This window comes from Cydia strobilella, chromosome 14, assembly GCF_947568885.1.
Source record: "Cydia strobilella chromosome 14, ilCydStro3.1, whole genome shotgun sequence".
NCBI classification, from domain to species: Eukaryota; Metazoa; Arthropoda; class Insecta; order Lepidoptera; family Tortricidae; genus Cydia; species Cydia strobilella.
This window is the reverse complement of record NC_086054.1, coordinates 6,408,061-6,431,349: the sequence shown is the minus strand read 5'-3', so window position 1 is coordinate 6,431,349 and position 23,289 is coordinate 6,408,061. Positions and strand designations below refer to the sequence as shown.

At 36.4% G+C, this 23,289-nt stretch overlaps 1 protein-coding gene across 1 annotated transcript in view; it reads right to left on the bottom strand.

The window, feature by feature from the left end:
- LOC134747112 (uncharacterized) overlaps positions 1–23,289 on the bottom strand; it is a 327,747-nt gene that overhangs the window by 4,978 nt on the left and 299,480 nt on the right. Inside the window, exons 2-3 of the mRNA XM_063681689.1 lie at positions 22,322–22,371; positions 6,302–7,812 (exon numbers count right to left, since the gene is read on the bottom strand). Of these exons, the coding sequence (XP_063537759.1) occupies positions 6,302–7,745 (1,444 nt within the window). The 5' untranslated portion in view covers positions 7,746–7,812; positions 22,322–22,371. The remainder of the gene's footprint in view (positions 1–6,301; positions 7,813–22,321; positions 22,372–23,289) is intronic.

Below are 23,289 nucleotides of genomic sequence, written 5' to 3'. Positions count from 1 at the left end.
AGCGCCAATAGTCCGAGGCTGAAATGATGCCTTTCACCCGAGTTAAACACTCTACTTTTCATTTCGAATACGAGGAAAGTAAAATGCATGTCTTTTTTAAAACATGACCAAGTATAATTTTTTATAGTATTTTTAGGTACCCTACCTTCAGTTAACAATTTAGGCAAAAGTGTCTCTATTTATAGAATGGAGAGTCAAATATCAGAATGGAAATTGTATAACAAATACATTTAAATTCAAATTTCAATTGCTTATCGTAAATAAATTCAAAAAACGTAAAATGCTCTAGTGCAGACACGTATCATTTTCTGCACACCTTTTAGAACAACAATGACCCTCTTTCAGAGCATGAGAAATGAAAAATATATATTAATACAGTTATATATTAAATATACACTTAGACAGTGTACCTATTCTGGCTTAGTCAGTGTGCCTTACATTAGCATTGACTTAATTCAGCCAATGTAAGGTAAGTAGAGTAGTTCGCAACAATACAAGCGCAATATATGTATATTATGTACCTATGGGCATATAATCAATGATTATATGCACATAGGTACATATATTTACGATTGATGATTATTAATCAGTTACATAATTTATAGTTGTATAATTTTTTACCTTAAGTCTTTCGAAAAAATACCAAACACCAACAAATTTCGACGTCTTATGAAATAAAACTATGAAAACTGATTATATCGCGTATATTGAATTTATAATACATACCGACGTGTCCCTCGGCCCTCGTGTCAGCGTATAATTCGTTATTCTTTGCCTAATATCAACTATTGTACAATTCCCCATTTTATTTACTTTTTATAAATTCATATCTTCTGGCCTGTTTTAAGGTGACTGTCCATTTATAACTACCGCTGCACTGCAGTTGCGACGTTACGCGGTGCCGCACTACTGTAGCAGCACGACTGCGGCTGTTGCGGCGTGCAGTCGCGACAGCGTTCGCTGATGGCTTGTCAATGTCAAGTCATATAATGTCAGACGTACAAATAAAATACTAATTTACTTTTGTATTTTTTACGTGAAGAAGCGAGTGACGATAATGCTACATGCTACATGAAAAAGAAAACCAGTTTGCCTTTCTACAATAGTCAGAGTCCGACGAAGGCAGCTACGCAATATTAATAAAAAATCTGATATTTAATGGTGATCGTTTATTCAGGGAATATTGCCGATTAAATGAAAAGCAATTCAACATTGAATGAGACTTAATAATTGACGAAATACAATCAAATTAATCAAATGAAATTAATGCAGAGGAAAAAATATTCTTAACATTAAGGTAAGTTCACAATGTGAAATTTTCTTCCCCATCCTCTTGCCTAAATGCGTGACCACCAGGTGACCACCGCACACAGCAATCCGATGTGATGAATAAAATTATTTGTAAGAGCTATAGGTAATTGCGCAATTTACACTTCATATTGTCAAGTTTCCTATTTGAAACTGAAACACAAATTAAAATCCCTCTTGTGTTGCAGGTGTCCGTGGGCGGCACGGCACTCTTTATGATATGACCGTGCATCCTTATAAAACTTGACGGGCGAGACAAGAAATCCTTTATGAAGAAAGCTATTGCCCTCACCTTGGCCGATAGAAAGAACTTCAAATAAATTAATTTGAATAATAAATGGTTTCCTCGTGTTGGTGTGATGAAAAATTGCGTGTTGCACTGTAACAAAGTTTGTTTAACCCTCATGCCTTAAGACCCCCGCAACTGTGAAAGCTGATTCCACAAATCTGCCTTAAGTTATATACCTTAGTTTTATTGGATGTATATAATGTACAAATTTCTAGAGAAGGCGGAGAATGTAAAGTTATAGCAAGAATAGTGCCTGGGCGTGGGCATAGATTTAATAATAAACTATACAATTATTTTCTGGATCAACAAGAGTAGAACCTAAATCAACTTTAACTGAATGCTACTAAACAAAGCCCTCAATGTCAACCTCACGTGCAGAACATGTTGAACATATAATGTATACACTTTTTTTGGGAAACAGGTTTTTCCTAAATTAATAAAAAAGTAAAAAATAAGACATGTTTTATTTTTCACAACTCTTTATTAACTTTAGTTTTGTCCGCCATGATCGTGATATCAGCAGCTTGAGCCTTGAACTGCAACTTGTAGGTACCTGGAAATTAGAAATTATCTTTTCAGTTTCATGTTGTATTTTGAGTATAACTATGTATTTTTGTATGTATATCATTTATTGCTTGCAAGATGGTTATAAGTTACATATATGTATGTCTGTTTGTTGAATTTAACTTCAAATCAGTAAAACGGAGCTAGTAGCGGACAAGCTGTGTTAAACGGTTTGTCTTTAGATATTCTGGCCACATCATCACAGAAAATAAATAGGTAATAGTGACCCGACCACCAAAATGGACTTTTAAATATTCGTAGTAAAATAATACTAATTTTATACTTACATCGACGTGATCCTCACAGCAATATTGTGTGTAACACTTGAAGTATTCCATTCCACATTTACTTCACGACAACACCGTCTTTTACGTAGGTCTTCGCGGACTATAATTTTTGTAAATCATTCCCACAAGTTGAAACAAGGTTTTTGATATATTAAGCAATCAAAATCTACTGTTTAGGTATTAAAAATTATAAATCAAATCGTAAGAAACTAGCGGTTTAACTGAAATTTTTTATTATGACAATTGATGACAATGACATCTGACAATTACTTGAGTGACGGATTTATTTACTATGGTTCGATAACTTTTACTATACGATGACATTATTATATTCAGCCTCGCGAGAAGGTCAAACTAAGGTCATCAGTATATTTGTTGAAATATCTTCAATCCTCGATTATTATATCGCAGCAAATGTCGGAAACTGTTTAAAAATATTAACTGTTTAATATGTTTGGTTTTCGAAATAGAACATTTAAAAAAAATGAACAATCCTAATTCTGCCATAAGAGATTGGCATCCTTTTTATACCATCCATAGTATGTGTACTACAGTATGTTAGTATGTATACGTGTATGTAGTGGGTACAGTGTGTTACTCTATGGTTTACTAAAAAGGCTAGTCCTGCACTCTGGTGGCAGAACATTGCAGTAATATCCCCTTTTGTCTTAGGCTAGTATACTAGTACCTAAAGGAAATGGATGAGTTGATTTTTGTTTTTTCTTATTTACTGACAAATTGGGACACTATTTTCCCTCTGCCGAGGTACAAGATCAATTGTGCATGCATACAACTAGCGCGGTGCGTGTTGTACACAATTATTGTGTACAACACACACGTTTCCTAACTGGCTCTGGTGATATGGCTCAATATAGATTAGCAAAAAAGTTTACAGTAGGGACAGTCGCCATCAGATTTATCGGAGCGACCGACGTGCTAAAAATATCTGAACATGCACTCTAGCGCCTTGACAATAAGGGCGTGTTCAGATATTTGTGAGCTCCTGGGCCGACCCGATATATCTGCGATATATGGCGATTGTACCATCGGGGTTGTATATCCTTGGGTGTAATAAGCTCCTTATTAGAACGTAGTGGTTATATCCTCTTTGCTTAGAACTACTAATATCTGTGACCCAAAGACATTTCAGTGCAGGTGACAGATTTGACGTGCGGTCTGCAGCCGCAGTTGCAATAATACACTAAATACGCAAAAATGGCCATGCTACGTGCAGTCGGCCTTGTCATTAATTTTACTATGGAAATTGACAATAACATCGACGTGTCGGAGCAGTAGTGCAGTTGCGGTCGGGAAAACGTTAAAATCACCATAATTATTACGTGCAGTCGATATCGTCATTCATTTTACTATGGAAATTGACAATAACACCGACGCGTTCAGGCCGCTGCAGTAGTGTCGGAGCAGTAACGCAGCTGCGGTTGGAAATGGACAGTCACCTTTATACTCGTGTGTCCTGAAAGCTGCCAACTGTTTCATTAAAAATTAAATGGTTTGGAACAGTTAATTATGGTGTGGACAGCCCCACGCCCAACATCACCGTACCGTTAAATTTTCGGTTGTTACCGAAAAAAAAACACTAAACCAAATAAATTATGGTGATTGCGATTGCTATACAATGCACACTACCGAGTTATACGTGTTCGTAGTGTAGACGATACGAATAATACATACGAGATACACCTCAAATTTCCGGCTCACTATTTTTGCAGAGAGGTTATCCATCACGATTCAACGCGGTAAAGCGGCGAGCTGAGCAGCAAGCGGGGTAGGATTTTTGACTGCGTTTTTTGAGTGTGTTCAAAGTATTTTTTTAACATTTAATGTCATTTTAGTTTTATAGTTTGCTAATTTTATTGTAACTTTAAAGTAATGTGTAATTAGCTTCAAATTTTACTTTACATACATTTTGTTTACTGCATTACTTTTCCTTACTATATTTCTCAGTGTCTCAGATGTTTCCATAACATAATCTAACTGTATGTACTTAATCGAGGCTACCTACAGCTGAGGCACTTAATTGTTTGTATGATAGTCCAAATTGTAACACTTAGTTTACCTTGTTGATGGCTTGAACCGAAGTAAACACATCTGGGGGCATAGTCAAGATGACAATAGTCACGTGACTTTTCGTATCATCAAGTCATCCCGATACATTTTTTTTCGATGTACGGATTGTCATAGGACTAGAACTCCAGATCACAAATAGAATCGCAACACAAAGCATCTAATATTTAATACTTACCGCCGACGCGAGAAATTTTCTAGACTGAACTTCGATCATTATATTAATTAATTTAAGGGAAGATTTATTTAAATTACGATAAGCTCAGCGTTGAAAGCACAAATAACATCAAAATATTAACATAAAGTAAGATCCTATCTAGTTTCGAACTGTCTAGAACAAATACCGACGAGCAAACAGATCGGAATCAAACTCCAGAGCTCCAGGCTTCAATCTATAGACGCTTTCACGGGAAATAGTAATCTAATATTCTCTCTCAATTTAGCAATCTATTGTTTTCGTATTAAATCGTTGCCCTTAACGGATTATTTTGCTCCGTTTAATTTATAATTACTCAAGATAAGCCTTCTGTGATGAGTTTAGGATTTCGTTTGATCATTTTGTGGTTTGATGCGTACAAAGTTTATTGCTTCCTTCACATTTAACGAGACGGCTATTAACTAATATCAGAGACAGATGGTTCAGATGAAAGGATAGATATATCAGGCATTTTTGGAAATTTAACAATAACTACAGGTCTGTTACCATTCGTAAGTCCATCCGATGATAATGATATGTATAAGTACAGTTGTGCAAAATGAGAAAATTTTCCTTAAAGTTACTGGACAATTTAATGAAAATTTATATTTTGGAATCAGAAAGTTTCAATACTTTACTAACTTACTTACTTATCTAAATTAAAAAGTAAGAGAAGTTTTCTAAATTTTATCTTGTATAAATTTTGGAAACTTCCCAGCCGCACGTCAGTAATGACATTTTAACATAATTCTCATAATCAGTCTAACATGTTAATCACATTATACTACAGGTATATATATATATATAGGTAAATCTTTAAGTTTGCATTATCAGGAACTCGTAACAACTGTACATTGTAAATATCCCATTATTAATTGTACCTACCTAGTTTTTTAGCAAACTTAACTTGCAAGATTTGATTGGTCAGGTAACAATAAATAGAAGCTTGTAAAAAAGAAATTGTTCTCAGGTACTTTAAAACGATGTAGATAAACTTTGCAAAGTTGTTATGAAATTTCCTGAGCGCAACTTGGAACGGGCATTTGCAGTTCTTGCCTCTTGCATTATAATGTTTTTACTTTGTTATTAAAAATTATGGCACATGCAGCATCAGTTGGTCAATGCAGACCAAGTTTTAAGCTTTTTAGTGTTGTTTTGTGGAAAGCTTTGAGCTTTTGAAACCTGATTTGCGGTGGACAAAATTAGGACGGACTGCTACAATATTTAAAGGGCTGAAAAGTCCAGGTTTTTTCAACTAGTAGTACTTTAGGCATATTAGGCAAACTAAACGGTCTTATTTTTTTGCATTGGGAAATGTTATTACATTTCTAATTAGGATCACAAACTTCGTAAAGCTCTAGGAACTAATGGCAAGTTACATGGTATAAAAAGGTTAAATGGGGGAAAAACTTCGGACAAACTTTCTCGGAGTAGGATTGAAAAAAGTTTAGATTCCGAGTCGAAGTAGAGTGACTAAATTAAATTGAAGTAGAGGGTAGATAGTATCTTTAGAAGGGCTAAAATATACCACATATTAAAATCAACGCAGATTTTTTTTATCTTGGTACTTACCTAACATTGACTCGTTGTCTAGCAGTGTCCTGTTCAGCTCAGACATCTCGGTGGCTTCACTCGTCAGTGACGCAGGAGCTTCATATTTTCTCGGAGGCTTCGTCACTGGGTTCACCTCCACTTTAAACCCCTTCTCTAACTCAGACGCGACGGAGTTCTCAATCAGAATATCCCCGTTCGATGACGTATCCGTCTTGATCAGTCTTTTCGAATCATTATTCTGTGTCGTGAAGTAACATACTCCAAAAACAATCGCACAGATTAAAATCAGAGCAGTTAAACAGCCTATTAATATAGCAAAAGTGTCAGTGTCTAAGCCAAGAATAGTGCCAGGACTTCCATATTTAGATAAAACTAGTGTTAGCGTATTTTCATCTCGACCACCTGGATTCTCGGCGACACATGTATAGTTTCCTCTGTCACTGTATCGGACGTTAATAATAGTTAAATTTACCCATCTTATCAAGTCCATAGTGTTTTCAGTCATCACATATCTGATTTCCCCAAAAGATCTTGTCTCAATAACCCTGCCATTATAACGCCACACAACTTCAGGAGTCGGGTTTCCGACGACTTTGCATATTAAGGTCACGTTTTCGTCGTAACTCTTGAGTCTTGCGTCTGGAGCGGGTTCCAGAATGGTAGGCCGGCACGCGAAATTAGATGAGTCTAATTCGTTCCAAAGTTTTTCTTTGACCACAGCGGGCTCTGCACAGGCGGTAGGGGGTGTGTATAAATTATGAGTCATCACCCAGTCTCTGAACGTTTGAAGATTGCAATCGCATCGCCACGGGTTGTTATGTAGATCCAACCCAGATAAGTTATGAAGGGCCATTAAAGTTTCTGGCTTCATATGACTGAGACGGTTGCCGTCAAATCGTAATATCTTTAGTTGGGGCAAGTTGACGAAGGCTTTAGTTCCGATGCGAACGATCATATTATTGCTGACTTCCACTTTCTGCAGGTACTTCAAGTTTCGGAATACGCCGTCCTCAAGTTTATCGATCAAATTATTGTTCAGGTTTATTAGTCGAAGTTTCTCCGTGCCTTTGAAGGTGTCTGGGTGCAAATTACGTATTCGATTCCTAGATAAATCGAGTTCTATCATTATGGCTAGCGTAGCGAATGCTGTTTTATGAACAAGTTCTATGTTACATTCTTTTAAGAAAAGTTTTTTAAGATTACTTAGGCCGACTTTCTTGAAAGCTTCTTGATGTAAGGTGAGCAAATTGTTGTTGGATAGATCTAAGATTTGTATGTCGTTGCTTAGGTTTGCAGGAACAGATTTCAGGCTGAAATTAGAGCAGATGGCAGCTTTGTTGCCAGATTGCCACCGGCAGTCGCAGGGTCTCTGGCATTCTGTGGTAAAGTCTGCCAGACTTGTAGCGAGGAGTACCACGGTGCAGGCAATTTTTATCCATGCCTTCCAATGTTCATGAGCCATTTTGCTACGTCGCTCATCGCCCCGCACGGCATTCCTGGACGGTGGTGCAGACCGGATTCATTTGTTTCTGTAACAAAGCAGAAACAAAACAAGATCAAAAGGTGTACGGAGAACGTTGGCAAGAGGCCAAAAGTTACAAGAATTTCATAATAAATTTATGTTAGTCTAGTATTTTTTTATATATATTAACTATAACTGTGTTGATATTATTTATCGTCGCCTAGTGCCCATAGTACAAGCTTTGGTAGGTAGGTTTGGTAGGTAGGACATATAGAAAGGAGTTTGTTTTGTCCTGCTTAACTGCCTGACATGTTAACGCAGAGTAAAATAAGTTTGAAATATGTATATCAGATTACTTAATATGACATGTTCATGTAGTACAAATGAGATTGTAACATTCATTGAATTCAGTGCAATATTATTGACTAAGAATTTAGATTGTTCACGGTAAACAAATATACCGGCGAGACTCCGCTCGACTAGGTTTTGTGAGAGCATAATGTTTAAATATATCGCGACAAAATATATATACAATATATCCATTTGAATAAAATTTAGATAACACATTTAAACGTGACTGACCTTACTAAACTCGACTAGGTTTTGTCGTGAATAACATTTGAAAATATGTATGCAATAAGCTAATCCATTTCAGTGACTACTTTTTACCGAAACGGTATAGATATTGTTCAGTAATATGCATTGATTGATTGATTGATAATTTATTTGTCATAAACAAAAGCTCACCCATTAGAATCTGAGTCGTAACTGAAATAGTATGGATTTTGTAAATTCGCAATCGGGAAGTAAAAAATATATGTATTTCAAATCTCACCCACGCTCTTACCGAACTGCATAGAGTAGGGCCAAGCTAACTATGCATGTTGATTGAAATGACAGTTTGTCACGCTACGCTATAGAATGAAATTTACACTCGAGGTACAGTTGGCTTGCTTCACTCGGTCGTTATACAAAACTATTTAAACACTGTAACCAACAATTTTATTATAATTAGTTCGTAAATGTTATGAAAAACACTTCCCTATTTTTCTAGTTAATTATAGCAACAAAACTTTGATATCACGCGACCCACTTAACGTAAAGACAATGTTATGATATTGTATCAAAAAAACCTTGGGGAATATTTCCCAACTCGTGTATTACGGTAAGACCGTTCACACGGCGCGAGGTCCATTCGGTTTTTTCACGTATTCGGTCTTCCTGTATACTTGCAACTGCCTGCGCCCGCGCGCGTTTCGTATACGAGAAACCAGTTTGTTCGTGTGAACGAAACAACGTAAACACAAGCGCCATTAAGCATCGTATTCTATAAAATCGTTTCGAGAATCTCGCATCCTCAGTGGCAAGACCCTACGGTATACGGTAATTTTTTTTTTTTTATGATGAGGCAGGCGTTTGACCACGATCCCACCTAAATATGCCTCGAACACGAGATTTTCACGCCTAGACGCTGTGTGAACGATTTTCAAAATTGCCATACAAATTTTGTTGTCACTACGACATTCGATAAAATCTCGTATACGGTATACGAGAAAAATTACGCCGTGTCAACGTAGCCTAACGTCCCAAGTTTAATCTCGAACAAGCCGTAACAATCGAAGTTTGGGGAAGGATTACTGAGCAATTCTTACTCATATCGTTGTATGGTTACAAGTTACAAAGTATGTTAGGCGGTTAAGCTTTTTTGTATGAGAAGACTGTGTACTTGTTACAGGGAAATAAGTGGCTGAATTAGCATATACACATGTATTTGATGTTACTTTGATGCTTTGCGTTAAGCTAAGAAAGTGGGAAATTTGTTTTAACTTTGTAACGACTAATACGAGAATGTTGACTGTAATGAAACCTTCTATAATGGATCTGTGTTTAATTAAAGACAGAAAAACTTCTTATAAATTATTCAAGAAAGTACATGTGTTTTGATTCAGTTGTTATACTGATTAAGTGATCCAGGCGGTCACGGCACGGGTACGAATCCCGGTAAGGGTTTCTGTTATGTGTTAAAAAAAAACATTGCCATGCTTGTAATTATGGAGCTATGCTTTTAATTATTAGGTGTAACAGCTTTAAAAAATTGTATGGAATTTGTTTTTCGCTCTTATCTCTTAAGTATAATAAACACAAAAAAAAAAAAAAAATTAAAGGATAGTCGTAGTTCGTAAACATCAAATTTTATAATAGTTATTTTCGATACAAGTGCGGAAAAGAGGAACTCGTGTCGATTTAAAACACTCCCTGCGTTCGTGTTTTAATATATACATACTATATATACATATTATATATTTAATATATACTCGTCTCGAATTACCTATTCGCACGTGTATGGAACAACGTTTTTCAGTACATATGGCCCTTTAAACTTTCGACATATGCACAAAAAGTGTACTTTACGCACTAGTGCGAGAAAATAGCACCATATGTACTGTAAAAATATTTTCTATATAGTCAATAACCAGGGCGGAAAATGAGGACTACGCATGTATGTAACACCGGTCGTTCCCTTCTATTTCAATTAAACAAGGTTTCAGTAGGTCGGTATATCAAATAGCCAGTTATCCTATTTGGTATTGAAATTTAAGAATAAAATATGACCTGACACGATTTGTCCATTCAGAACAGTATACAGTCTATTTCGAGATTTGGTTCTCGACTGATTTGTTTACCTAAATTGAATTTAAGGTACTTAAATACAAAACAGAACAGTAAAAGATCTTATTTTGTCGGACTGTTTTATCCACATATATGTAGATAGGTTATATACTACAAATGCCCTAAATATATGTAATACTACAAGACAGCTCGTGACCTAGGGACAGTCCCTGAATGTTTCATTTTAACGCATTTACTGCTAACTTTTTCGTAGCGTTACACGCGTAGCCGATTCTAGCGTTTTCCCGCTTTGTAGAGGAAACCGATTACGAACAGAGCGTCCGCCAAGCGATTTAAATGGGTTTGAGAACTGTCTATTACCTATTTGCTCAACCGAAATTGAAACTAGGAATTTTAGAAGAATAAGTTACGGTAAAGCTAAGAGAGAGATAACTCGCTAACATATTATGGCTCCTCTGGCAATGATGGTCCATTACAGAATGGGCGACGATTCCATCGTGTGGCATCGCCTGGCCTGGCCATTTCTTTTGATGTTGGCCCGAAAAAAGACAGAATGGCGCTTACGCTCCATCATCGCCTATCATGGGCCACTGTAGACCATTAAGCCTTCCACAGGATCGTGATCACCTGCAATTGCCCATCATGGCGAATGGTGTAGAGGAGCCATTAAATAAAAACAAAGTGATTAAATCGTCATTCATTTTCCTTTGACTCAAACGATAAGAGCCAACATCAACAACAACAGATGTTTGATGATGAAACGTCATCTGCAGAAATAGCATTGTTAAGCTATTAAATGGCTGCCAACTAGTCAACTGGGAAACCAATTTACCACCATTAGCTGAGTATCAGCTGTATAAAAGAGAGATCCTTGACCATTAGTGTTAGTCAGCATCAGAACAGCTTATTCAGCCTTATAGCGACGCTTTCAGTGGTTATCCTGATAAGTTTCAGCCTTACACTGAGTAATTTTGGCCTCCTTTTAGAGGTATAATTACTGTACCTAAGTTGCTGCAGCAATACAGCAATTTGTGACAGCTGGAAGAGTTTAACGTATCAGCTATACAGCCCTTAATCAGCTTGCTTGTGCTACTTGCGTTGCGCTGTTACCTGCTATCGTGTAAAACGTCAGTTTCGGATGTACTTTTTAGAGCGTGACAGGCTATAATAGTGCAACTATCATAAGCATATGCATATTTTTAGGGTTCCGTACCAAAAAGTACAAAAGGAACCCTTAACCACGCTAACCAAATTTTTTTTTTAACCTGCCACTGGAAAACTGAAATTTATAAGACTCACAGCAAAGTCATTAATCACCCTCTTTGTTGTTCGCAGCGTCTTTCAAAGTATAATTAATAATTAAAGATGGCAATCGAATGATACCTGCCGGGCTAGCACATGATTAGCGCGAGAGTCTCTCGCCGCGACATAGACTACCCGTCCCCCTTTAATTCATACAGTTAGTAAAAGACGGGTAGCCTATCTCGCGGCGAGATACTGTCGCGTCAATCATGTGCTCGGCCTACTGTTAAGAGCGCCTGTCGTTCACTGAGGAGGTGTCAGAATTGCTGACTTCATTATGTAAGCGACAAGAAATGTAATTATTTCGGAAAATGTACTCGATTTAGCTGGAGCGCGAATTAATAAATTAACTGAGTGACTTATAATATCCTGAGGTCGTGGAATCGAATCCCGCTTTCAGCTCTATTATCGGAATTAGACAATGTTAACTGACGTTATAAATCTAATATATAATTAAAACCCAATCATTGTGTCGCAAACACGTGAAATTCTCCATCGATGAGTTTCTATAAGAATGTACGTATTGTGTGTTAAGTTCTACGCAAAGTCGTGGACAATTTTTATGAATAAAATAAAAAAGGTGATACTGGCGACTTTCAGCGGCGATCGCAGCTGTAAGGCACGGCCTCGTAAAATTGAACGCATCCAGTTGCGGCGACTGACAGCGCCGTCGGAGCTACGGGTATGACAGATAACCTAAAAAAGACCTTAACGTACAGGGTGCTGAATATAACAATTAAGAATATTGGAATTTAAAGCATGATCATTAAAACTGTACCTAAAAATTAATCATGCAAACAAAAGATGCTGAACCCTGGACGTGAAATAGTGTAGGCGAGATTACCGCCCCTAGTAGCGAGTAAAGACATTCGCTTGAACCCAACCAGCATAAAAGTAGAATATTCACTCACATAGTTGTTACGGGTTTAAAGGTCATAGTATACTAGTGTTTAGTGACGAACCACGGCCAGCAAAAGAGACATTAAGCCCCCTTTTGCTCAAAGTCGCCGGGTGGGAGCAAAATGATTTTTTCCAGCGACGCACGCGTTCATCACGGACGAATGAGAAGGGTGACGAAACTTTTGGTTCTTCTTTCTTTCTTTTCAGGAAGTTCACGGTTTGTTTTTATGCGACTGTGTGGCTTACCTACAGACACAAATCTTAGAAGACGATGTTTTAAGAAAGCAGATTTTTCACATGAACAATTTGAACATACATTATAACATTTGTAGTGGGGTAGCGATTAGCGGCAGTGCATATTGAATGACGTAGCGAGGGAAGACGCCCAACATAGTGCATTTAGGATCATCATCTTCCTCGCGTTGTCCCGGCATTTTGCCACGACTCATGGGAGCCTGGGGTCCGCTTGTCTGCAACTAATCCCAGGAATTGGCGTGGGCGCTAGTTTTACACACACATGGCATGGATAGCAGTGGGCACATGGCGCATTTTAGATGAGGGCAGAAAATCTTTAAACCTGTGTCAATAATGTGTGATAAGAACTAATCGATTAACACCTTATTCGGTTTTTTAAAATTGGTTCAGTAGCTGTTTTGACGCTACGGTCGAAGACAACACAAGTATAGGTACATATATGTATTTACATAGACTGGTAATGGTACTCTTCGCAAAGTCGGGTAAAAATAACACTAAGTAATCAATACTATATTATGGCGCATTGTCACCCTACAGGCCAGTTCCTCGTAAAGTGTGACCGAGTCTGGGAAAGCGTCGCGGGTAACGCCGTTTTTATAACAACTTACGGCCTGATTTGTTCCAGTACTAAAGGGAATTTATATAACACAGCAATGAGCTTTATTTCTCGCTTACACGACATTACAGTGGGAGGAAATTGGCGAAAAACTAGGCTTTTGGTGCGTGTGAACCAAGCGGTATTTGAGCGTAATGATGATAGGCGTAGCATAGCCTTAGTTTAGTAGATATTATCCTTGTATTTGAACCGGTTGCGCGACAGCTGGTTATGTTTTTGATGATTTATATATTATTTTTTTACAACTTCTCGCTAAATGGGGTGTCTGTCTAGTTTTCAGAACGATATCTATGTAAATTCTTGTAAGCAGTCCGGTTAATATGTTAATGACAAATAATAATTTACAATTTATAATCTACAAGTGATTCCATATGTTTTAAAAATATAAATTAGTAATTTCTATTCTGCCCTCGATTTCGTCTGCGTGGGATGATGATGATTGTTAAAAACTATCCTATATCCTTCGGACCTCAAACTATCTTCATAACGAATTTTATCTTAATAGGATTAGGCGTTTTAACATGAAGAGGTAACAGAGTTACTTTCGCATTTAAAAATACATAATTACTTTACTCCGAAAGTGACGTACTCCGAAAGTGGCCTACTCAGAAAGAGACGTACTCCGAAAGTGACGTTCTCCGAAAGTGACGTACTTAGAAAGTGACATACTCAGAAAGTGACGTACTTACTCCGAAAGTGACGTACTTAGTAAGTGACGTACTCAGAAAGTGACATACTCAGAAAGTGACGTACTCCGAAAGTGACGTACTCCGCCCGAACCAACCCTATCAATATCTAACGGGACTCTATTACTAAGACTCCACTGTCCGTCTGTCTGTCTGTCACCACGGTGTACCTATCTCATGAACCGTGATAGGTTGAAATTTTCACAGATGATGTATTTCTGTTGCCGCTCAAATACTAAAAAGTACGGAACCCTTGGTGGGCGAGTCCGACTCGCACTTGTCCGGTTTTTATCTAACACCTAAGCACGGGCTTTCTATGCTTATTTATGAAAACCAGTAGGTATAATTTATTATAAGAGTGCCGCGGTGCCACATAAATCTGAACACTAAAGTGCTCATTACGGTATTAATATAGTATTTTATCGTGACAGGATATTACTGCACGGCTGAAATATATCGCAATATTTTTTCACATTAGGCCTTTATCTCTTGGGCTTCTTTACAAACTTTAGCAAAATATTGAAACACACACAATTATTGAAAACAAACTGCATTTCTTGAACAGTAACATAAATTTAAGCTAAGTAATGTAACTGTTTGCAAAATAAACGTGCATTTAGCTCTGTACCTTTGTTCTAGAGCACAACGTTTCTAAGGAAGAACGTGTATCGTACCGACTCTTGGGACCAGCCGTCTAAGAGGTTGTGTTAATAAATTATTAGCAATTTGTCCTTATCTCTGTTTGGACACACGGTATACAAGTTTCTGTATGATTCACAACAATGCTTTGAGTAAACTTTTGGTAAATCTCTACACCATTCTAGACAGTTCGTTTCGTTGCCGGGCGTCAGACCGTCAACATCCCCTGAGGATGCCTCGTAGAGTCGAGTATTGTTATTTTGGTGGTGGTTTGTTATGTTTATTTGCGTATTTATTTTTGCGGTGGGAGGGTGGGAACATTAATTGCATGTAAAAAATACGCAAGTAAGTGTAACGGGTTACCACTGATTGACTAGGACGTTATCTTTTCGCGGATTAGCAAAGTAATATTTTGGTATTAATTTTGGGAAATCTCGGTTTAAGAATAGGTACTTATAGCCTCTTACTTATAGGTCTACCGTTTAACTGAGGTGGTTAAGAAGTTATTATGGTCAGCTACGGACTGGTTGAAGGCTTGGCTACATGAAGCTGAATCAGCAATTATAATAAGCTTAATTTGAATAAATTAAAAATGTTATATATAAACTAGTTTTAGTCCCGAAATTCAGCTAACTTCTACTAGAAAATCACAGCGCAACTTTTTTACCTACCGCCTGAGATAATTGGTAGACCTATTTATGAAAAATTTCTTATTACGAATTAAGTACATTAGTTCATTATGGTGCTACATTTTTAAGTAAGCAAACGTTAGTCAAGGTTAGTCATTTTGCATGTATATCAAACGAAATATTTTGCGAGAAAATATTAATAACAAAAAAATGGTTACTTAGATAAATATTACATTATATAAATATTATAAATATACGATAAATTTTATATAGTTTTATATAACCAGATATCTGTGTAGCCATTAATTAAGAAGTTTTTTGAGTTACACTTAATTATGACCCAGTAATTATTTTTTGAAAATTTACCGAGCAGCAATGTTCTGCAAACATTACGAGACACAACTGGATATGACATTACGAGATACGATGAGCTTTTTATTGTACCTAACTGCCACAAAACGTTGATGATTGTTACTTTAGAAGCTCGTATCTTGTAACTAGTGTGTTGCTTTACATTTCGGGCCGAATTATTTTGTATGGTTTATATTTTCATTGTATTTCTAAGCAAAATTTATCTCAATATACTTCTTAGGTCCTATGCTAACCACCGTATGTATACACATATTTAAAAGTATTTTTGGAGGTGAAGGAGCTATAGCAATACTGACTATAGCTACATCATAGGTGGCGCGGCGCGCCAAACATACGTCGTGTTAGGCGAATCAAGGCTATATTTAACCTAGAACCTGATTCAGATTTAACAACTTGGTATAGTTTGAACTGGTTTTGAAACGACCTTGAAGATTGCTCCTGCTGATGGTGCATGCAAAATGAAGTAAAAGTCGTGCGTGAGATGCACGCCAATCACCAAGACGATCGAAGGTCGTATCAAAACCACTTCAAAACCATAACAAGTTGTTCAATCAGAATCGGGTTCCTGCATTTGTATTGATAATTAGGTTCGTATTTTCACAGAAACGTACGAACGTGTGCTATTTCAGTCAGTCTCGGTATAAAAAGTACTGAAGTTGACTGAAGTATTTAGCATGACAAATACGAACGTTTCCGAGAAAATACGATGGAAAACAATTCTGCACTACATCTGTATCCCCTTCGTAATATTTCTAGGGACATCTTGCCACTGCTATTATACCGTCATGGAAAAAAAATACATCCATTCCCGTAAAACGTCCATACAAACCAATTTCCTGCCGCATTGCAGGTAGCGAAATAGAAAACTGATACGATCTGTTTTCTTTAGTTTCTAGCGTGTTTCCTTCCTAAACCCTTTTTATTTATTTTAAAATATAAAATTGCTTTGCAGGAAATATGGTTATTGTTTACGAAGGCACCTTATTGAATCCTGGAACTCACACAGGCACCTGTTTCACAGGAATATACATATATTCTAATCCAGATAGGATTGGACAGAAGAAAAAATGGTCCTTTATAGTGTAATTTTTAGGATTTCATGCTATAAGTAACATTTCTCAATTATACGCTTTTAGTTTTATATAAAATATCGAAGACAAAAATACTTCCACCCAAATAATCATTTTAGCGACTCTCACATCATACTTTTAGGCCAATCAAATTAGCGTTTTGAGTAATTAAATATCAGTAAGCTAATACCTTAATTTAGTCCTAAGAGCGTGTATTATGTTAACTTATATTATAAATGCTATTTGCGACAATAGGCTCGGGACTCAGCTTGTGCCGCGAGTCTGGCGACTGCACAGCGCTGTTCTTCAACCCGCACCCATCTCTTCCCTGACTTTCAACGTAACCTTTTAAAGTATTTTATCATGGTGAAAACTAAAAGGTCCCTAAGCGTATACAACATGCTTACGGTACTTTAAGCCTATTTATCGCCATACCTTCCGTCCTTTTCCGTGATTATGCGGGGCTCAAGCTTTGGTTTAGCTGGTAAAAAGCTTTGGTTAAGGTGCAGTAGTTCAGAAACTGAGTTTTTAAAAAGTCGTAGCGCTTTTTTGGATTACAATACGGCTGCCATAAATTTAATTAGCAATCTTAAGGCATTTCTTGAGGGACTGTATCGATTTGAATCTTGAGTTTTTGACTTTCGCTCGATAGAAACAAATCACAAAGATAGGTCTAAAATGCGCTTAAATTATGCACAAAATCTAAAAATATAATAATTGTTTCTAAAAATTGGCAATATCATGTTTGAGGGAACGTATCGATTACTTTTTTGATAACGTACAAAAAATTTAAATTAAATACATGATATCAGCGCTCCCGGGCATGCACGCAACTCCAGAAGGTGTTGCGTACGCGTTGCCAACCCTAACACTCCACACTCTCGTTGAGCTCTGGCAACCTTACTCACCGGCAGGAACACAAGACTATGGGTCTAGTGTTATTTAACTGCGGTTTTCTGTAAGGTGGAGGAGGTACTTCCCCAGTTGGGCAGTGGGCTAGTTTTGGTAAGATAATAAGAAACAATGGAAAATTTAAGAATGCTTTCATTTTTATGCTAACTTTTTTTAAATGTTGAACTCTACTCCGAGGGTCAAAAATCTCTCCAAGTGAATTCCCGTGATACTACATATAATTGCCGTGATACTACAATAAATTTTGGCATTAAGTCCGCCATTTGTACATTTTTCTTTGCTTGTGCAATAAAGTTTAAATAAATAAAAATAAATAAATAAATAATTAACCCTGGCAGCTTGGACCGCCATATACATTTTACACTATGGCACGCAGTAAGAGAGTAGGTATCCGCAAGGGAGGTTTTTATGGGGCAAATGCATTATATCCGGGAAAGAGGAGAGCATGTTTTTTCTAATATTTGTACACAAGGCATTCAATATTTTCAAGAGTGACTTACACAATATACCTATAACAGCAAGAAACATGTCGATTTATTTAAAAAACACTACAGTAAAATTAGGCTTCGCAAGCCATTTTAAAATACGTGTTGTTATCTCTACCTAATTGTTATACGTGTTGTTTATTACTGCGTGAGGTTTGCAGCATTGTATTGTATTGTATTGTATTGCTTTTTCTTTTCTGTGCAATTTGACATAACGTAGTGGCACCAGTGACCGACAGAAACCTATAACCGACACTTTTTTTTCCAAAAAGCCGATTACTTGTTGGCAACACTGTTATATTTTATAGGTTCTTGTCGGTTACTGGTACCACTGCGTTACGGCATCATTTTATGGATAGATACATTAATTTATTCGTATGGCATAGTCGTTTAGTCGTTTACAAAGATATTTTAAGGTTCCGTGTCCATTGGATTACGTCACTGTCGGGGGTAAACAATAAGTCTGCCGGTTTTTTATAAATGGATAGATTCATAGGGTCGACTGTACCGAAAACAAGTTGACTGACCTATAGAATTCTAATAACAATATACGAATTTCTGAGAAACAAAATTAAACCTCATTATGTATAACAAAAGGTGCTTATGCTTATGTGGAGCATTCCATGAAAACGGTAAGTTTTTAATCTAGTTTTTCTTTACAAAATTCTTTATTTATGCAATGTAAGACAAAGTATTATACGCCATATTGCATCTCTTATAAAATATTTGCTTTAATTCCGAATTACTTTGTCGACTTGCGTATTATAGTAAAAGTAAATTAAACAGTTTATTAAAAAACAAGCAGCTTTAAAACGATACCAATGTCCAATAGTACACTATAAAAAGGCAAGCCAAAAAAGACCAGGCTCGGAAAGTCGAAAAATGGGTCCGAATGTCCGTTACGTAACGATGGAATGCTTCATCTTTGCTCATGCTTTTATTAGTACGAAAACTTAGTTATATGTTGCATCGATTACATTAGATAACGACTTGGGTAATCGGTAGGGTTGAAACTTCTAAATACCACTGCCCTCTTATCCCTTTCGGACAGCTATCGATTTGCAGCACCCTAGGGACTAAAGACCTCTACAAATCTTTCAGGGTCACGCAGTGTAAGGTGTTGATTTAGCGTTAGACTTAATATTTAGCTTTAGACACTTTAAATCTGTTGAAAAATAATCTAGATGTTCTAAATAAATAATAACATATTTTATTTTATATTATTTTCCTACATATTTAAATTCAATGTATGTGGACTGAGCATAAGACAAAATGTTTTTGTATTTGACTTTACTTTACTTAAGGTGAAGTTGTAAGTGTGAGCAATCAAGGTATCCATAGAACCCATAAGCGTGTCCCACCGCTTATTCTATTTTTAGAAAATTTAACATAAAAGTGGCCGCATATGGTGGCAAAGATAAGCTGCCAGAAAAATCACATATACCAGCCCCGAATTGTCAAAAATTTAAATATCGAGAGGTTTACATATTTATTTTTAGCCAAATGTGACAAAAGTTAAGCATAATAATGATATTACGACCGTAAATACCACTTATTACATCATATTTCATCTAAATGCTACGCGGCTGGTACGCATTTAATAATAATGCCGGTAGATTTGCAATTAATAGGAGTCGAGTCTCTGCTATATGCTCTTAATATGCTCTGTCTCTTCCTATATCTACTTTCCTTACAGTCACTGAAAAATAAAAGAGCATATACTTGACGTTATCCATTCTTTACTTCTGCGTTTCAGTCCTCTTTAAATGACTAGAAATTCTCATTAATGATTTGACCTGAACGAACTAACAAACATTGTAATTTAACGAAAGCTCGTAAAAATAAAATCTCCAAATGCATAAGTCTTTAATTACCGTCAAAAGGTCAAAACACACAAATTATACGCAATCCGAATGGCAAATGTAAGTTAATGTGTTTGATTTGGTAAACAAACTATGTATTACGCGATATTGCGTGAATACAATTGCGATGGCGTGTGTGGTAAAGAAAATGGCCGTTTTCCTAATAAATAACCGAGGCGTGCGTTATACCATTCTACAATATAACAACGACTACGTATAGGAAATATATTCGTAAATAATAGCAATCTATCTAAGGAACACGTGTCACGGAGCTCACGGATTGACAATTACGTAGTAAAACTTTAAATTGCTGGTTTCTCTCAACAATCTCTATTCTTTGAAGTCCGTTCAATATCTACAAATATTCAAACAATATGTAACAAGCACAATACGAAATAATTTATTAAAGACAGAAATATTTACGGCAGGGAGAAAATACAACCGTCTTACATTTCATGAATACTTAAAGCATACCTGACGCTGTCAAAGCGCTCCATAAATATGTAAACGTTTGATATCTCCCACGAATAATTTGACATTGATGGAGGACAGCTTCCGAGCGAGCCAAAGCGACTTACCTACCTATGTTAATTTGTATGCATTATGGATAGATATTGGCATAATCGGTATATATATTACATATCTGTTGAATTGTGAGTAGTTAAATATATAAATAAATTTTCACCACACCAGCTCGTAGGCTCTCTTTGTTATTCAAAAACGAATGAGAAAGTTGCGTTTTATTCACAAGAGTGGTAAAGTAACTTGATGGCTGATGCTTATTTTGAATTGGTACCTCATGTTGGCTGGTTTTGAATGATTATATATTTAAATAGCGTAAATTTGCATTTGATTTTTGTAATGTTTTACAGTTAGTATTTTTTTCGCTTTGGTGTGGTGAAACAGTTTGTGTTTCACTCGGTAGCAAAATTTGTTTAACTCTCGTGTCTTGAAACTCTCGCAACGCTTAAAATTCCGCTACGCTTGTGGTTCAATTATGGAATCTTTTGCTTGCTCGGATATCAATATTAACACGAGGAGTTAAGCAACAACTTAGCCCCCTTGCAAAACAAAATTAAGTAACTATTCGATGTATTACAATTTACTATAATTTATAGCGACACTTATTGTATTGTTAATGAATATTATTTTATTTTCACACAACTAAATATTTAAATAGTCGCATTATATAGGTACAAACAAACAAAAGACAACCTAAACCAAGTAGGCAAGGTCTTAATAATTGAAACATAATACTGTCAAATGTAAATAGCTCCACTAAGAAGGATTTTCGGAAATTCAACGCCTAAACGGTTGACGTTTGAAAGTTTTAACGACTTCCACGCAGACGAACTTTAGTGGTAGAAAATTAAGAAAACTTATATTGTTACTTCAACCCATAATGCACAATGAAATTTGAAATTTGCTCGCCAGCAAACCAGACTAAAAGCCAAGCTCAGTATCTCTTTTTGCCGCAAAACTTTTTTAACTACTCGACTGGAACATCTAGTAGAAAATTATCACAGATCAAGTTCTCCCTCCCCTCTCGCCAGCTGAGAGGAGACAGGAGCAGCAAGTCCCCCCCCATCAATGGCCTTCCCGCGGCCGGGGGGACGGTGCGTAAATGCATTTCCCACTCGGAAAAAAAGGCCGCTTTTTTATTCATTGTCATTCATTGGGACTAAGTGCGAAATGATACAAAAACCAAATTGACTGTACATTGAATTGAGTTGTTAAAGTTTGTTGGCAGATTGGCAGAAAATATATCTATACATACTATATGTCAAAACAATTTTGTTTGTTAAAAATAATTTGATTACATATAGGTATTTACTGCTATGCGAATACGTACTAATCTATATTAATACACATTACCAACTTATGGCAGATGGAAATTTATTAGTTACATTAATAATATAACTTAAGTACTCAGCACATTTGATCGAAACTCTAAACTCGATTATCTAAACTTTATGATTGATGATATTAATTTCGTATGACTCAATAAATCAAAAATTGAGGTTAGGCCAACTTCGCAAATGGACTAACTAGACTAATCGATAAGTCTAATAAATCTATTAGGGACTCCGAGCACACATAACGAGTTAGTTAGCAACATTGCTACTAGGTTTCGTTGGATCTGGGTTGTTTAAACTAGCGCTACCGTATTTACGCAAAATAGGGACAACGGTTGTCAAGAAAATTAATTTAGCTTACCATGAAAGAAGCTGAATTATTCGTCAACACGATGCGTTGCGCATGTTTATCTGAAAAAAGGGAAAATAATTAAAACAATGCTAATGTCGGGCAACATTTATTTGATAGGTAAACAACTTAGCAAGTCTCTCTTGTATTTACTTGTTTACAGTTTTTAAGAACGCTTTCGTAAATAATCGTAAAGCTGGATTAAAAAGTAAAACAAAATCTTTAAAATGAAATATTTTTATATCAATGACAACCCTATAAAATTATTTACGTTTTAATTGTCATGACGTGTTATGTCCTTAGAGGATATAGCCAAACGGAGACGCCTTGTCTGTAATTTACTGCACAAAACAGTGCCGATTTTTGCGGGGGAGGGGCACGTCAAATGTATACGTAACGTAAAAATAGCCATGTCAGATAAACGTCAGTCCATACATTGTGTATGACCATTGGCCGCCAATTTTTGACAGAGGGGAACGCCTGTTAATGGCTACTCCGTTTGGTTATATCGTCTAAGCATTCATCGGATCTACTTGCTACGGTTGAAACATACAGATTTTTGCACTAATGTTTAACAGACTTTATCTTGAAAATGGTTTGAAATATTACCGTGATTAATAAGGGGAAAATAAAGTACGTAGTCTAAACAAATCCCCGTTTCCATAACAGTCTCATTCTGTTCCACCCGATATATGTTTTAATTATTATCTCGTGTTACAGGAGACACCCGGTATACATATTATACCCGGTATACGTATTGTTACAATAGCCATTACAACAACACATTTTTATCCCAATTTCAATCAAATGCGTAATTTATCTTTTACCATCACAATTTCAAACCTTATGTTATTCAAATGAGGACTACATTCCGACAATTTCAGATCAAGACCAACAAGATCCCACAAAGTGGCTGTACCTTCAGTTACTCAAGTAATTGTCAGTTGATGTATTTATGGTGTAGGTTCGAAGCTCGTCCG